The sequence below is a fragment of the Anabrus simplex genome, chromosome 1 (genome assembly GCF_040414725.1).
Source record: "Anabrus simplex isolate iqAnaSimp1 chromosome 1, ASM4041472v1, whole genome shotgun sequence".
In the NCBI taxonomy this organism is placed as follows: Eukaryota; Metazoa; Arthropoda; class Insecta; order Orthoptera; family Tettigoniidae; genus Anabrus; species Anabrus simplex.
The window spans coordinates 295,974,194-295,992,823 of NC_090265.1; the positions used below are offsets into that span (position 1 = coordinate 295,974,194).

The following is an 18,630-nucleotide window of genomic DNA, read 5'->3' on the forward strand; positions in this document are numbered from 1 at the left end:
GAAACGGAAGAGAAGTTTGTCTGAAGACAAAATAAGGAACTACATCAAAGATGAATCTCTAAGTGACATTAGTATTTCTGATAGTAGCTATAATGGTACTATTGATTCTTCAGATGATGACCTCAGTAATTGTAGTGAAAGTGAAGAAGGTATTACGTCAGAAGCTAAGGTGATGGTAGATGTTGAATATACATTCGTTTGGAAAATGTGTAAGCCTGGGGATAGTGCGCGACCTAATATTATTCCATTTATGGCAAATCCTGGTGTGAGGATTATCAGAGGTGAGTGCGATTGACTGTTTGGAACTGATTGTAACAGATGAAATTGTAAATTTGACAGTGCCCGAAAAAATTCGTTGGCCCTATTCTAAAATTGCATTGAAAAACTTGTAAATAAATCTCCGCATGGAAGGGCACAGTTTTGGAAAAAATAAACTCTTACAAAATTTGGCAATTGATTGCGTTAGTGTTGCTGATGGGAATAATACAAAAGCATGAAATAAGAATGTATTGCTCACAGGACAGTATAGGTCCTACTCAAAACACCAGTGTTTTATGATTTTTATGAAACTATATCACAGGCCTACTGTAAAAAAGTGTTAATAGAGTGTAAAGTAAGATTTTATTAAGCTTGAATAATATATGAATGTGTTCCCTTAATAATTGTTACTCATTCCTTGCTTCCTAAAAATAAATAATTTCCTCCGAAAAACCTCACTTTTCTGGCAAAGGAGGTCTCCCAAAACCCGCCACCGAAGGGGTTAAGAAGTAACAGAAGTGATGGTTTGAATAACTCGAGATATACTTTGAGGCAACTCTAAAACCAGACTAAGAAGTATCAAAGAGATCATAAAAAATAAAAATATATCATTCTTCCCCACCTAATTAGCACATTAAGTTTAGTGCAGAGCGGCATCAAGGAGTCTATGGGATATAACTCGCTGCATCAAGGAATCTGTGTGATATAACTTCCACCCAGGTCAGTTATACTTAATTATTAAGCAACGTGGATTCAAATTCAGCCAAGTCTTTGATTAAGCAAAGAGGTATTTACAAGGCTTCTTTGACACACAGGCAATCATTTTAAAATAATTTTGATAAAAGTAAAGGTACTGCTGAGATCACTTGTAGTCTTCAAAACCTTACTAAGATCTGTTCTCAGTATGACAAAGTTCAAAATAAACTTGAAGTAGGAGATGACAGTGAATTCCTCAGGACAAGGAAGCCTTTCAAGAAATGTACTTCACAGTTTTTGGTGGGTTACAGTCTTTGTTGACACTGCACCACACGAGAAGTGAAGGTTCTGAAGTACCTATTATAAGGTTTTATTAAAGTTAACATGACCAGCTGGTACATAAACAAATTCAATTCAATGGCAACAGTAACATCTGACTAAAAAGTGTTAGGGAAAATATACGAATGAGGCAACTCTCAAACCAGACTAAGAAGTATCAAAGAGATCATAAAAAATAAAAATATATCATTCACCCCCACCTAATTAGTCCTTAAGGTAGGTAGGACAGCGACGGGTCCTTATGCTCCATCTCGGTAGCTGGTCAGGAGTGGGAGAGATGGTTGAAACGCTTTCTTCTGACCTTGATGATTCTGGGGATTCCATCCTGCATAGAGAGCTGAAACTAAAGATCTGGGTGATGAGGCAGGGGTGTGACAATGTTCTGGACTTCCATGTGAATATTATCCATCTATCACTCCTCCAGCATCTTCTTACCCCCTTTCTTCAGAAATGTCTGTTGGAGAAGGCAATGGTGCCAGGTCTCTAGTCGAAACAGTAGTCTCCCTTACATCTTGATGTACTATACGAGAATACTCGGGATTTTTGGGATTTGCTTCAAGAAGAGTGACTTCTTCCACGAGTGGCCCATACTTTGAGTGCCTGACATGCTTCCTTAGGAGTATTGGACCTGAAGTCAGAAGCCATGAGGAGACTGAGTGACCGTAACTGGATTTCCTTTGGTGCTTAAACATCCACCTGTAGGGAGTTTCATGGTCGCGGTACATAGCAGTGATTTGATTGCATGAAGGGCATCATGTACAACTTCTTCCCACTGTAGGATATCCATTCCCCTTGACTTAAAGGCGAGTTGTACTGTTTTCTACACAACTCCAACATATTTTTCTGCTGGGCCATTGCCTCTTGGATTGTATGGAGTCATCCTGCTCATCACTACACCAACAGTCATGAAGAATGTCTTTAATTCTCGGGACATGAATGCAGAGTCTTGATCAGAGTGAATATATGAAGGTAATCCAAATATGGAGAAAGTTTAGAAATATCAGTGGAAAAGGAGACATTTGGGCAAGGAGAGGTGAAGGGAAATCTGGAATATTCATCAACTAATATGAGGAGAAAACGATTTCTAGATTTGGATGGTAGAGGTCCCTTAAAGTCCATGATGATGTGCTCAAAGGGATGGGTTGCTTTGATGAGATTACCTTCATGCCTGGCGAATCTTGGTTTCAATTCACCACAAATTTTACAAGCTGATATGACCTTCCTTACATCTTCCACTGAATAAAGCAAGTTCTTCAACTTAATAAAGTGATTAAGCCATGTTATACTGGGAGGATATCAATCTTCATGGAGGATCTTCAGCATTTCTTTTTTGTTGCAGCGACAACCTCATCTGATATTTCACTACCTGCTGAACTACATTCACTTCTATCACAGATTGGGTAAGATAAACTAGAGAAAAGATGCTCCTGGACAGTATTGACTAAAGCAGGTCCTTGATATTGAATAGATTATTCCCAGTGCTGACTCTAAAGACTTTGCTTTAACCGAAGCCCCCTCGAGAATGAGGTTAGCGTTCTCCAATAACCTCTGATGAATGGTTGAGTCGAGAAGGATTTGCAACACTGAGCAGCCAAACAAAACTCTGGAGAAGGCATCTGCAGCTTTGTTATGTTGTCCTGGTTTGTAAACTAATTCATAATTTGCTACCTTGTTAACTATATACTTGATATGTGGGAGTGGATACAGATTTATTGTTCATGAGTAGTCAAGTACCGTATGGTGCTTGTGGCTTTCTGATTGGGTGACAAGAACCTGAGCACGCCATGGAGAAAAGCTTTCTTCTATAACATCCTCATTCAAAAGTTGCTGAATTCCTTGTGCAATGAATTTGGTATCAGTTGCTGTTTGATGATGGTACTTTATGGCAATTGGCTTACAACCTGGAGGTATATTCCAGAAAAGTTGAGCAGTTTTGACCTTAGATACTATTAATCTGCAGATACTTGGAGGTTCTTTGTGACTACCAAATTTAATCTGTACAGATAAATGGTGGCCAAGGATACCATGTCCTAAAATGATGTCAGAGCAAAAAGTTCAACATTTGAGTAAATATGGTCTTCAATTTTTATCTCTACAGAGCAGGCACCTTTCACTAAAGAGCTAAGCAATGTTGAAACTATAGTAATTGTACGACCACTGGCAAAAATAGGTACTTTGAGCTTCTCAGAAATAAAAGTTGTTGAACTGCCCATATCAATGAGAGTGCTGGTCATCATTCCATTCAAATGGATAGATATTATAGCTTTAGACAAACAACCCAGTGGAGAAAAAGAATCTAAAAGTATAGTATGATAATGGCAAGGTTTGGGTGAACTTTAAGATTTTAAACTCCTACACACATTTGCATAGTGGCCGATTTTTGAGTAGGTATGGTGAGTGGCCTCTCTTGCTGGACAAGAGTTCCTGTTGTGATAATTAAGTTCACAGAAGTAGCATTTCCTTTTTGTTGCAAGGACAACCTCATCTGATATTTCACTATCTGCTGAACTGCATTCACTTCTAACACAGAGTGGGTGAGATGAACTAGAGAAATGATGCTCCTGGACAGCATTGACTAAAGCAGACCCTTGATATTGAATAGATTGTTCCAGTGCTGACTCGAAAGCCTTTGCTTTAATCAAAGCCCCCTCGAGAATGAGGTTAGCATTATCCAATAACCTCTGATGAATGATTGAGCCGAGAAGGCTGGCAATAAAAGCATTGCGAATAAAATTCTGTTCAGTTCTGTCATCACAGCTTTAAAATTACAATACTTGCTCTGAAGCTTTAGAGACTGTATATATATATATATTGATACAGTTTTGCCAGATAGCAGCTTCCTAGTTGACAATTTGTGTCAGGTAAATATCCCATTCACGGGCTTGGAAAAAATACTAACCAGAACAGTCATTGTAAGTTTTGGCTTCCTTAATATATTCATAAACAGTGGATGAAACATGATTCATCAATATGTGTAAGTTGTCAGTGTCACTTACTTGATATGCCAAAATGAAGTTCTTGAACGTGCTGTATCAATGCTTCCATTCCTTTGGAGCATTACTCGATTCTGGGTCAATGCTTAAATGTTCTGGATGAAGTAATTTTCCTATTATCTTGTTTTCTTTTTAAGTTTAATAAATTGAAGTAAATGAACTTGTAACATCACCTTTGATAAGGTTTTATTAAACTTAAGAAGACCAACTGATACATAAAGAAATTCAATTCAAGGGCAACAATAACATCTGACTAAAAAGTGTCAGAGAAAATATACAAACAAGGCTCCTCTAAAACTGGACTAAGTGGTATCAAATAGATCATACAAATAGAGTATATCAGATTCATAGTACATTGGTGAACATTCTTGATATATCTCCAATGATTAGCACCTCTTCCTATGATTCTTGTTTGCTCTGGGGTCTATATTGGATAAGTTTTAAAGATACTTTCCAGAGCCTAGTCATAGCTAATGAATGAATCTTTATCTCAGGTTCAAATGTTGAATTATTTAAATTCAGCTCTCAAAGGTGAAGCAAGGTGTTCCTATTTCAAATAAAAACTTTAAGGTGGCATGGTCCTTGATTAAGACTAGGTATGCCAACCCAAGACTGATAGCTGTCAGACATGTACATGAATTGCTCACCTCTCCGAAGATTATGAAGAATTCACTTACTGAGCTCAGGAAATTACTCAGTCACATAATGAGCAACAAGGCTGCATTAGAAGTACTTAAGTTAACTCATCGCTTTTTGAAATAGTGCTGATTCAGATAAACCTTGAACACCTGAACACCAAGATAAAAGAAGAATTTGAGGTTACCGTTGCTTCTCAAAAGACCAACAGCTGTTCAGACTTAGTGACATTTCTAGAGAATAGATGCCAAGCACTAGAAATTGTTAGTGCAGACAACATGCATGATGCTTCCATAAAGTCCAAGGCCAAGAGTAATTTTAAGAACACCAGGTCAAATAAATCATCTCTTACATATTCCACGTTAGACCAGACTTGTGTGTGTTGTAAATAAATGCATTATATTGACAGATATGAAAGGTTTAAGTCTTTAGCAGTGCCACAACAACAGGCATGTGATTGTAAGAGTGTTTCTTGTTCTTCTTGTGGGGGTAGGCATCATACTTTTCTGCATGCTGTAAGCAGGAATGAAACCCAATCTACATCCACTAACCATCAAGTTCAACTTCTCTTGGAGGTGGCTGACAATTAGGAACTGGAGTTGCAGCTAATGTTCAATGAAGATGTATTCTGATAGTCAAGTTTTACTCTCTATGGCTTCAGTATTAATGCCAAAAGACAACAAAAGGCCTCACAAGGTTTGGTGCTTGCTGGATTCCTGTAGTCCATCACATTATATAACGGAAGAATTAGTTCAATGTCTAGGTCTAAAGAAAACTAAGAATATTGCTTCTATCGAGGGCATCAGTGGCATGATACAACATGAACTTCATGGTTAGCAGATGTAGATTGGGTTTCCTTCCTGCTTACAGCATGCAGTAAAGTACGTTGCCTGCCCCCAGATGCTTACCCTTATTATGTGTTAGCTGATGTATTTTCTCAGGTATCGGAGTTTGATATACATTGTTCAGTTCTAACCAAGATCATGAATCACTTACCTGCACATATGATAAACGTAGCTAGCTGGAATCTACCTAGGGATATCCTGCTTGCTGATCTTGAATTCTTCATGCCAGGTAGGATTGATTTGCTGCTAGGTACAGAAATATTCTTTTGTATAGGGAGCATGCACGGCCGCTCTTAGCGCCTCTAGCGGAAGAAATCGGTAACGTTTAGGTGATCATGTCTTGAATGGTCAATCCAGGCTGTGTAATTGTAGGTGTGAAATTGTGGTAGTAGTAGTGTATCAAAATGCCTAAATCAAATAGAAACTGTTGTGCAGTGAACTGCCACAACACACAAAGAAACACGCATGGAAAATGAATTATATTTCACACATTTCCTGGTCGTCAATGGGAATCGGACAGGCGCAGGAAGTGGATTTCGGCTGTAGGAAGAATAAAATAAGTACAGTACCTTATTTCATTTGTGACGTAAATCCACATTTCATATCACACATTTCAAACTTACCAGTAATGCCAAGTCAAGAACACGTTCATTTAAGTACACTTTGAAATAGTACATTTAATTTCAAGCATGCATTGCAGCAGGTTCGTATGTTTACATTCATGTCCTTCCATGTGAACCTATCTTAACTACGCCGAATATTTATAATAATAATAATAATAATAATAATAATAATAATAATAATAATAATAATAATAATAATAATAATAATAATAATAATAAATATTTTCCTGCATTTCAGTGCAAATGGAACTCCATAGGAATCCACCAAATGCTCCGTCATTTGCACTGAACATTTTGTTGGAGGAAAGCCAAGTAATACTGAAAATCATCCATCATATTATATACCATCTGTGTTTCATGAGAGCTATAAGAAGAAACCGAAAAGGGAATGTGACTATCCCGGCTTGAAGGAGTGAGTAAATGAATAAAATCATCATGTTGCATCATGCATTTATTGTGAAAAATGAGTGTGAAAACCTACATATGTCAGTGCAAGCAGCATTCCAGATTGAAGCAACGACTTTCGAATTCACTTGTGTTTTTGGTGGGAATGATGTAGGCACACAGTGCAACCCAAGCACAGTACCTCCAAGTATTTAGGAGAAGGCGGATAAAATTTGTGGTCCCAACACCCCCTGGACATATGCAGAGGATGTCATGGATACCAGAGCATAAAAAGTGAAGCACAGTTGAAGGATTTAACAAGTGTTTCATTTAAGACATTCAATTTTTTACTTCCTTTCTTTGTTTCTAAAGTGTCTATAAATATAAGTAATAATGATGTTGTTTATTTACTCTTTTTAATGAAAATGAAGTTGGGTATGACCTTTGCTGCCTTGGCAGTCATATTTGGTGTACATCGGACTACTGCTGTGCGAATATTTTTACTGCCCTCGGAGTAGTCAAGAAACGCACTTAATTTTATTTTCTGGCCAAGTAAACTATCCGTGCAAAATTGCTTCGGCTTTTAAAACGTTTTATCCTGACGCACGAGTTATAATAGATTCCACAGAAATGAAATCAGAAACGCGAGCAAGAATAGTTGAGAGATGTTACATGTATTCATCGTACAAGCCATGTTATACATTTAAATTATACCTTCAACCATTCATCACCTTCACTTGGAAACTTAGTTTTAAATGCTATATCAAGTATTTTTCTGTTGTTAGCGTAATATGAGAAGTATAAAAATTGTCACTTAAAACAAACTCTCCAGAAGTGAATCTTCTTGAAGTTGGAGCAACTCGTTCATGAGTTTATTAAAATTTGTTCTTATGCCAATACTGACGCTATTGTTGCACAACTGTTCACAAAAACTTTTATCTACCGATTCAGACTCTGTTTTCAGCTCCACTCTAATAATTTCAATCCAAGGCGAATTTTCTATATCTGTTTTTCCTAGTTCAGGGATGGTAACAATAGCACCCTTGTCAGTTCTCACCCTCTTGTTGGGAAATAGATCTTCAGCCTTCTTCCCTTTCGCATATTTTATGGACCCTAGAAGGTATCTACACTGTATTAATCATATTGTGAGCACTTAAATTTATTACATAATTAACAGCAATAATATTACATACCAGTTGTTTAAAAATTTGGTTTCCCCCATTCTTGCAGCAAATTTGTCTTACTAAATCCTGAATCAGAATTTCAGTACTGTATAATGGCACATACATGTTTACAACACCCTCTGGCACCAGTCACACAGTCACAGTTTGATTCAACACAGTTTCGTTGATTGTCAAGCTGTAATAGAAATTCGAAGTATTATAGCTTCACTAAATCACATAAAATTAAAATGTAAAATATGATACTGTATGTTTAACAGTAATGAGCTAACATAATTACCTCAGTTGTCACCTTGTAGGGGCTTTTGCTAACACTCGTCTGTCTTATGACGAAATCAGTAAGTGTACAACTGGAAACAGTTCGTCTTTCTTCAACTAGCAACACGTGGCTATTGTCAACTAAATTAGTTTCTGCACTTTATTCACTGTTGACTTGCGACTATTTTTGAAGTGTATGTACTCAAACCCATATTGTATGAAACTTCCATAGCACTACATCATATCTTGATGAAAAATGCAACGATATTTATTACTGTAACTATGATGCAAATCTTCACTTCAGCGGAATGCACTCTCACCGTATTAATGCTCGGAACTCCGCCAGAGTGCTCTGTTACTAGTACCATGCACACTCCCTATACTGAAGCAGAATAGCAGGATGAGGGATGAAAACTGGCCAGTTCTACAAGACACTCCGATGGGTTATATTTTAGCAGGAAGATATCAGTCACCCAGTCATGATGTAGCAACCTCAAGAAATTTCTTCCTACAACATCGGCATCCCATCGATACACAACTGAGTTAGAGAAAGTTCCAGTGAAGAAGTAGACAGAACAAGATCTAGCATGTGAAATGCATTTTAAAGATAACACACTGCATGATGAAGATGGACGTTTCATTGTTTGCTTGCCCCACAAGCAAATTGAAAGAAAGCTTGGCAACTTGAACAGATTCCATCATCTAGAATGGCATTTCAAAGAACATCCAATCCTGCAACAACAGTACTGTGACATGAAGGAGTATGAAGATTTAAGATATTTGGAACCATTAGATGAAGTTCTTGACCACGACCTTCATGAAACATACTACTACGTTCCACATCGTGCTATTTCAAGTAGGATAGAAGCACAACAAAACTCAGAGTTGTGTTTGACTGTTGTAGTGAATTTGCTACAGGAAATTCTTTAAATTACTTGCTAATGGTTGGTCCTCTCCTACAAGAAGATTTGTACTCAATAGCACTCAATTTCAGAACTGATCCCATTGCTTTTGCAGCAGACATAGATATTCTTCTGTACTGGCAGGTTCTCATACTCGCAGATGACTTGACGCTACAGCTCCTATTGTGGAAACCAAACCAAAATCTGCCACTTCAGGTGTATGAGTACAGACCCTCACATACGGAATGGTTCTAAGCTGTAACTTAGCGACCAGATGTCTTGTTTAGCTACCTGATGTAGGAGCCAATGAATACCCATTAGGATGAAGAGCCTTAAGACAAGATTACTACATGGATGATGTTCTAAGTGGAGGAAGAAACCTACAGGAAGCCTTATAGTTGCAATTTGAGTTGATTGAGCTGCTTGGCAGTTGTGGATTCCCATTAACAATATACAGTAGAATAGTGGAAGGGGTCAAAATGACACTCACCTTCAACTTTGTTTTAATAATGCACTTACTCTTACATTGTTTCTCTTCAAATTTAATTATTTTTCATTTTGTCCTGCACCCAGCAAAATATTTACATTTTTGTATATTTTTGATTTGGCATACCCTGGACAGTGGAAGGGGTCATTTTGACACCTGTACAATTCCTTATTACAATGCAGGAGTTTGCATTGCCAGAAAACAGTGTGTACCTGACCTGGATTATTAGAATTGTTTTGAAATAACTGTCACATTAGTGTTGCAGTTAATTGGATTATTATAGTCATCCCATCATTTAGAAAGTTTTCTTCTTATAGACATTTGTTACCATTGTCTTTTTAGCAAAGAGGTGTCTCGTATGATAGAAAATTCAGATGCTGAATCTGAAAATGAACTATCCGATTCAGATGATGATTTTTTGCTAGTGACAAGCGAGACTAGTAAGGACAAGGATTATAATGAGATGGAGGATGAGTCATCAGCATGAGAAGTCAAAATTGCTAATCTGCCTCCAACTCACCTCAAATGTCTCAATCTCAGTTTGGTTTTTCATCAGTAAGATGGTCACTCGAGACAGAACCAAGTGGGAGGTCTTGGATTCGAACTCTTCATCTCAAAGTTTGGGCTGCAGTGAATGTCCTGAAAGAGCAGGGAGGTCCCACAACATAAGTTTGATGACTCTGTCATTAGAGCCTTTCATCTCCTCTTTGATGAATCGATGCTTCGTCTAATAATAAAACAACGCACAGAATCAATCACTCAGAATGAACTCAAGAAAACAGACTGGATGTGTCACTCAAGGAGTTGGAGGCTATGATTGCCATCATGTATACCTGGGGAGCTCTGTGTTCGAAAGGTATGTCTGTGCATCATATTTGGTTGCCTTTTTGTGGTCAGCAATTCATGAAGGACACAATGTCAAGAGATAGATTTCAAGAGCTTCTCATATTCATCAATTTTGATGAAAAATCAACCCGAGCTGAGAACCTGCCAGCTAATAAGTTCACTCTTATCTCGAATATCTGGGACAAATTTGTGGAAAATTGCTTTCATTGTTGCAGCCTAACCATCTTGCAACAGACTGGGAACATACAGTTCACCTTGACAGTGTACCAAGGGAAGAAGAACAAGAACATCCTTCTTCTTAGCACATGGCATGCTCAAGTAACAATGAGCACAGAACGAAAGAAGAAGCCAAAAACTCTTTCTACAATGGCATAAATCACAGGATAGATGTGGCTGACTGAATGTCTCATAAATATACCACCAAGGGTACATGCAGAAGGTGGCCAAGACCTAAAAGCTATCAATACTTGGGTCATTTACAAGCAAGTAATGGGTAAGAAGAAAGTGAAATAACAAGACGGAACAAGCAAGTGCAACAACAACAAGAGGAGGTTGTAGGACTGTGTCCGCCTAAAAAGCGGAAGAAGTGCCAAGTTTGTCTGTGTAAAGGTAACAAGTCCAGCGATGCCTGAAGCAAGTGCCTCAAAGCAGTATGTGTAAAATGTGCACAAAAAGGAGAAGTTGTGTGTGCAAAATGTGTCTGGGTTGTTTTTAATTTCCTTTAAGCTTTTCTGAAAATTTATAATTCTGGCAATGTGGATGACTGACTAATAAAAGGTGTTCAATTGCTTAATTTTGTGAAAACTCCTTAGAGAAACAGAAACACAATGCAGTTGGTTGTGATTATTCATGTGTCCATCAAGGTTAGAAAAGCTCCATATGCTAAAGTCAGGTCTTTGTGTATAAAATAAATCTAAGGAAACACAGTAGAAGAAAATGCATCTCTTACTGAGTTCTGAATTGAACATTTCTAAGCATTTCTTATGGTGTGTCAAAAAAACCTTTACCGCTGTTCTAGGAATGTAAGATTCTCAGCCGTTCTAGTGTTAAGAAAATTCTGCTCAATCATCCAGTGTTGTTAACAGCACTGCTACCAGAAAGCAGATAAATGTGCAACTTTCAGTGTCCTGTGACACCAGCTAGGGTTGGTTCCAGTGTATGGGGCCCTCACCAGGATTACTTGATTCATGAACTGGAAAAAATCCAAAGAAAAGCAGCTTGATTTGTTCTGGGTGATTTCTGACAAAAGAGTAGCTTTACAAAAATGTTGCAAAGTTTGGGCTGGGAAGACTTGGGACTAAGTGGTATGTAGAAAATTCTAAGTTCCCATGGAGGGAATTAGATATTTTTCACCAATAGAGCATGTCAAAAACAGATCAGATGTAAGGCTTTTCAAGCGTTTGCTCTAATTCCCTCCATGGGAACTTAGAATTTTCCATTTGGAATTGCTAGGTGGGCAATAATTCCATTGTGGAGATTTATCTCCTTATGCAGTTATCAGACTGTGCCTCTTATAATGGGCTTCTGTTAAGTTCACCTGCATACAACCCAGCGTCAGTGGGTAGGGTCTGACACATCCTACTCTGATGAGCCTAGTGTCAAACCTAAGACGAAATGCTGGTTAATAGAGCAAACGCCTGAAAAGCTTTACATCTGATCTGTTTAAGTGGTATGTTTCAAGCTGTCAGTGGAGAGATGGCGTGGAATGACATTAGTAGATGATTAAGTTTGAGTTGTGTCTTTAAAAGTAGGAAAGATCACAATATGAAGATAAAGTTGGAATTCAAGAGGACAAATTGGAGCAAATATTCATTTATAGGAAGGGGAGTTAGGGATTGGAATAATTTCCCAAGGGAGGTGTTCAATAAATTTCCAATGTCTTTGAAATCATTTAAGAAAAGGTGACTGCCCTAAATGCAGATCAGGATTGATTGATTGATTGATTGATTGATTGATTGATTGATTGATTGATTGATTGATTGATTGATTGATTGATTGATTGATTGATACAGTCAGTGAGCAATCAAGGTGAAGCTGTAGTTAGACTGTTATGTGCCAAGTTGAGGGTAGTGCCTATAAAAAAGATCATGCTGCTTAGGTTGGAATTGTGCGGTGGAGTACTGATGGCAATATTGGTTAACAAAGTTCTCCCTGTCTTAAATTTAAGAATTTCCGAGGTATTCTACTTGAGTGATTCAACCATTGTTTTGTCTTGGTTAAGTTCACCGTCATCTTGGTGGAAGACAATTGTGTCCTATCACGTGTTAGGCCGCGTTCACACTAAGGCGATATAAGATAAATGATATATCGTAAGCGATATAAGGTACGCGACTCGCACAGACAGATACTTGAAATCTAAAGGGAGGCGATAAAAAAGGTTCACAGCTGCGCGATTGCACAACATATCGCAAGTCAAGTGACATATCTCTCGAAGTGCCGCTTGCTAGTCTCTTCAGCGATTAGTATCGTACGATATTTCGAGCTGTGAACTTGACGGGAAAAAAAGAAGACAATTCTGTAATACCTTTCATTAATTTAGTGGAACTGATTGATACAATTTGTAAAAAAAAAAAACACCATGTAAAACACTATCAAATTAAAACTGCTAAATTTTATTTATACTGCTTTTTATATTCATATCTACTTACCTTATAGTAATCAGTTTTTTATCTGAAGAAATGGCCTTCCTGAAGTGTATATCTTTATTTTCAAGGGTTCGTGACACTAGGCTTTTCAGAAAATGAACGTTTTCAGGATTCATTCGATAAAACTCCCCTGCATTTTGATTCATGTTGAGACAGCTTTCGAGAAACAGCAGTCGAACTATGGTGCAGGTTGGTAAAATTGTAGGGATGTACCCAGTATTTCCTTTTTCTTCTCATCTTACGCCTGAACCAATTAGCCACTTCAACGTCTTCCTCACTTGAACTCATATTTGTAACTGATGTAGTGAGAATTGTGTTCCTACCAAATTTTTATCGCCCAGGTCTCGCCGATTTATCGCCCAGTGTCATGAACCTGCCCAGCAATATATCGTCGCAATGTATTCCTTACTATATATCACTTATCTTATATCGCCTTAGTCGACGTTACGACGGCCTTAGTGTGAACGGCGCCTTAGAGATTCAAGAGCTGACTGATGTGCAGCAATGGAGACATACTTCCTCTGTAGAAAATCCAGCTAATCTCATATCGCAAGGAATGAATGCAGAGACTCTAAACGATTCACTCCTGTGGTGGCAAGGAACACCCTATTTGAAGAACTCATCGGCTATGAAAGAACGCATTGAAAAGCATAACGCCTCCAATTGATGCTTCCTGTGTCTTAAAAGACGGCACATTACTAGAGATTGTTCTAAGAAGAGTAGGATATCCTGTAGTTAATGCAAGCAGTCTCACCATATTTTGATCTGCGATAGATGAGAGAAACCATCGGTGAGCAAGATCGACATAGGGACATGAGACTTCATCCGTCATCAAACTGCCTGCACTAACACCATTAGCCCAACTAGTGAGAACTAACCTTTTATATACTAGATGCCGGTAGCCAGTCAAGTTTTGTTAATGTTAATCTTGTGAAGCAACTGCAGCTAAAGTTTATTGGACAGAGAGATTTGGTCGTTTCAGGATCTGAATTGCAACACTATGCCCTGAACTTGTGGATTCATTCACTTCAAAATTAACAGTGGGACAACCACTATACCCACATCAGCTTTTGAAAGCACCAGTAAGTACTTGCCATATCCTGAAGCAACATCTGATGTTCAGTATTTGTTGCATGTGTGAAAACTTTAAGCAGCAAAACCTGAAGAACATGATCTGCTGATAGAAATCTTGGTAGGTGGTGATTAATATTCAAAGGATGCAATGACGGGCGTAATCGTACTATTGCATTTTATTTATCCACAAAATAAAGAAAAAGAGATTTAAAATATCTACTGTGTCTGGAATAGTGTTGAGGACTAATAATTTCACAATAAATATAAATGTAACGACTTACACCAGGGTTATTAAGATAAAACGTTACCTTTAAAGAACTTTCAACCAAATTTTTGCTCTATTCTAACCCCGACGGTGTTAGGTTTGCGAGGGTTAGGAAGTCTTTCATTCTCATTGACCTTCGTGGTCCTTTCCTTTCTTTTGCTAGCGTCCTCATTCTTCTAAGGGCTAGACCTCTCCGATTTCTCTGATTAGTGTTAAGAGAGGGTCTAGGTCCTTAGCTAAATGGTTAGAGTGCTAGTCATCTGTTCAGTGGCCCCGGGTAGATTCCCGTTCGGGCCGGCAATTTTAAATACGTTTGGTTAATTCCTCTGGCTCGGAAACAGGATATTTGTGTCTTTAACAGACTACCACTAAAACTACACTAAAAATAGGAAATAGTGAATCAATTCCACCGAGCGAGTTGCTCGTACTGTTCGAGTCATGAAGCTGTGAGACTGGTTTCGGGAGATGGTGGGTTCAAATCTCATTGTCGGCAGCCCTGATGATGACTTCCCACACCAGGCAAACGCTGAGGCTGTATTTTACTTTAAGCAATGGTCACGAACGGTGGGCATCGCAAAGGCCATGCGTCCGTAAAACTGGGTTCCAAGTACACAAGAAGTGACAAACCCAATACATGGGAAGAAGAGTGTTAATAGAGGATGGTTGCCTAGTTGTAATTCTTCTTACAACAATAATAATTACCACCACCAATTTCAATCGACTATCTCTGTACGGTATTCGGCCGTTTTAGACCTCTCCTCGTTTGTGAACTTCAAAAAGTACTATCCTCTTAATTTGGATTAACTGATTTAAAATACTTTTATGTGGATGAAGAACAGAGAAGAGCATTGCTAGTTTTAGGTACAAAGTCGTATCATTGGTGATGTATATGGAGAATGTTCAAATATATTTTGATGAACAATATTTGCTCAATTCAAAGACATTAATTATAAAGTTGTAGACACTAGTCGTATACAGGTAGGAAGAAAATCAAATCCTGTATTACTTTAGTTTGTCATGTGGGAGGATGTGATTAGCGCAGTGTCTTGGCTATTGGCGTTCCACCCGGACGACTGAGGTTCGAATCTCAGTTGATTTTTGAATGGAATTTTCAGTTCAAAATTCACTTGGCAATCTATCTTGAAATTCCAGCCCAAAACACCGAAATGAGCCTGGGTAGCTCCAGCGGTCCTTGAAAATTGTTAGATAAGCTGAAGAAAGTTCTACTTTAATTTGATGTCTTTTACGGCTATGGTGGGTAAAGAACATTCAGAGTATAGCGCCAACATTCAGTGTCTGTAAACACTGATCTCAGAGATCCAGCTTGCATCAATCATTCAAAAGTCATATAAGAGGGACAATCCAATTTTTGTGGAATATTATTCAGGATTGGAAAAGCTCACTGAAGCAAATACACAAGTTACTTATGTTCCCAAGTTTTTTTTTTTTGCTAGTTGCTTTACTTCGCATCGACACAGATAGGTCTTATGGCGACGATGGGACAGGAAGGGCTAGGAGTTGGAAGGAAGCGGCCGTAGCCTTAATTAAGGTACATCCCCAGCATTTGCCTGGTGTGAAAATGGGAAACCACGGAAAACCATTTTCAGGACTGCCGACACTGGGGTTCGAACCTACTATCTCCCGAGTACTGGATACTGGCCGCACTTAAGCGACTGCAGCTATCGAGCTCGGTAGTTCCTAAGTTTAAGAACCATTGAATTATATTTACAGCAACAATGACATCACCTGTTGGATGTGAAATATAGTCAACTAAAGTCTGGAGAGAGGGAACGTGGACGAGCTCCTACACGCTGGATAGATCACATAAAACGTGCCCCTATGACATCCCTAACACAAGCAACCCGTTTGGCAGAAGACCACGAAGGATGGAAACGGATACAAAGAAATATCGTCAAATATCACGATCCCCATAATCATGAAAATCCACAGCCTGTTTCCAGTCATTTGACCGGGTCAGGAATGGAATAAATGAAGCACCCATCTAGCGGTGAGGATATGAATTGTGCCGGCTGCCGAAGCTTGTCGCACTCTGGGGCAATGATTAATGGGTTGTAGATGAAATGATATTAGAGAGTGTTGCTGAAATTACATATTACAGGGAAAACCGGAGTACCCGGAGGAAAACCTGTCCCGCCTCCGCTTTATCCAGCAAAAATCTCACATGGAGTAACCGGGACTTGAACCATGGAACCCAGCGGTGAGAAGCCGGCGTGCTGCCTCCTGAGCCACGGGGGCGATAATAATAATAATAATAATAATAATAATAATAATAATAATAATAATAAATAATAATAATAATAACTAAATTCGGAAAAATTGTTCAAGTGAACCAATTTAAGTATTTGGGAGAAATTATTCAGCTCTCTGGTTTAAACCGCGAAGCAAATAAAGAAAGAATTTCCAAATTACAGAAAGCATACAGGATCACTTGGAACAGGTATAATAAAAAATCAATATTTCGGAATGCAAAACTTAGACACTATAATACAGTGATCAAACCTGAAGCGTTATATGTCTCAGAAACCTTAGGCCCTAATCATTGGTGGCGGATCTTTAACCAAAGACATTGAGAAACAAGAAAGGAAAATTTTACGAAAACGTTTTGGCCCAGTTTGTATAGATGGAATATGGAGAAAAAAATCATCCCAGGAGATATATTGTCATTCTGAAAAAATTCTTGCACTTTTCAGAAAAGACGATTGAAATTTTATGGACACATTATCAGAATGAACACTAACAGGCTAACTAAAAGAATTCTCAACCTGGCCCTTTCGTTTAAAACCAAGAACAGCTGGCTTCGTGAAATTGAAACAGATCTCCAGGAAATCAACATCTTAGAAGACATTGTACAGGACAGATGTAAATTCAGAACCAAAATCGACAATCACACTTTGAACTCAAACCCAACACCAGAGCTACTATAACTTGGACAGAAGAACGAAGGAAGAAGCTCAGCGAGAGGAAGAATAGATTTTTGGAGGAAATGAAGGCCAACACATCAGCTAAGCAAGTTCAACCGTGCTCCTGAGTAGGGCATAGCGATGTATAATAATAATAATAATAATAATAATAATAATAATAATAATAATAATAATAATAATAATAATAATGGAAACAACAGCAACAAAGCAACTACCTCGGACCGAGCTGACAAAAGCAAAGGTAAACCTGGTCATTCGGATTCTGGAGGACGAGGACATCATGCTGGGAAGAGTCGGAGCTTCCCAAAACTCCTCAAACCTAAGTAAACCAAATTCATTGGTACACTTAACGCACAGACGCTGACCAAAATAGGGAAACTCAAGACAGTCACGGATACTCGTGACAGATTTCGGATCCTCATACTTGCAATACAAGAAACACGATTTCGTGACTCCAATCATTTTGACTCCGGTGGTTACCGCTTCTACAAGGGGAAGCCAGCAACAAAAGTGCCAAAATAGCAACCTATATACGTTGGGAACTGGATTCCTAGTACACAACAGTATCCAGAACTCTGTGAACGCCTCTCCTTGCTCACAGTTAAATGTACCAGTAAGGCCTATACACGAATTAAATGCACACGCTCCAGTCAACAGTGAACCTGACAAAAACAAGGTTGAAAAATTTTGGTCACAACTCGAACTGGCACTTACCAATATCCCTCAGCACCATGTAAAAATCCTCATTTGGAGATTTTAATGCGCAAATCAGCAGAGAAAGGGAACACAGGCATATCACTGGATATTTCTCAGCACACAAGAAAACTAACGCAAATGGACACCGTTTAATTAACGTATGTGGAATGGCAATCCTCCAGCTGATGTCCACACACTTTAAGAAACCTCCACGAAAAATAACCACATGGAAATCGCCAATCAGTACCATGTAGCAATTACCAGACAGTTTTCCCCAGAAATTATGAACGTCAGGGTACGCAAAGGTTATGTAGAGTCACATCTCCACCCCTCACAAATCAAAATCCGTTTCAGACCCAATCGAAGGAAATACGAAAAAGCTACAATCCCACGCATTGACCCAGATTATCTGCAAGAGCATGCACTGAGTTTTCACAGTCATTTCGGGCAAATGCAAAAACATGGGTTGCACTTCTTGGGACTATCCAAGAATCATCTAGGAAACTTGGATAACCACTCCGTAAACGGAAACATAGATGGTGGGCTTCAGATTTTGACAG

At 38.5% G+C, this 18,630-nt stretch overlaps 1 protein-coding gene across 1 annotated transcript in view; it reads right to left on the bottom strand.

Moving 5' to 3' along the window:
• Positions 1–18,630, bottom strand: part of LOC136864453 (uncharacterized) — a 389,628-nt gene that overhangs the window by 11,008 nt on the left and 359,990 nt on the right. Inside the window, exon 9 of the mRNA XM_068226219.1 lies at positions 3,028–3,323. Within this exon, the coding sequence (XP_068082320.1) occupies positions 3,028–3,323 (296 nt within the window). The remainder of the gene's footprint in view (positions 1–3,027; positions 3,324–18,630) is intronic.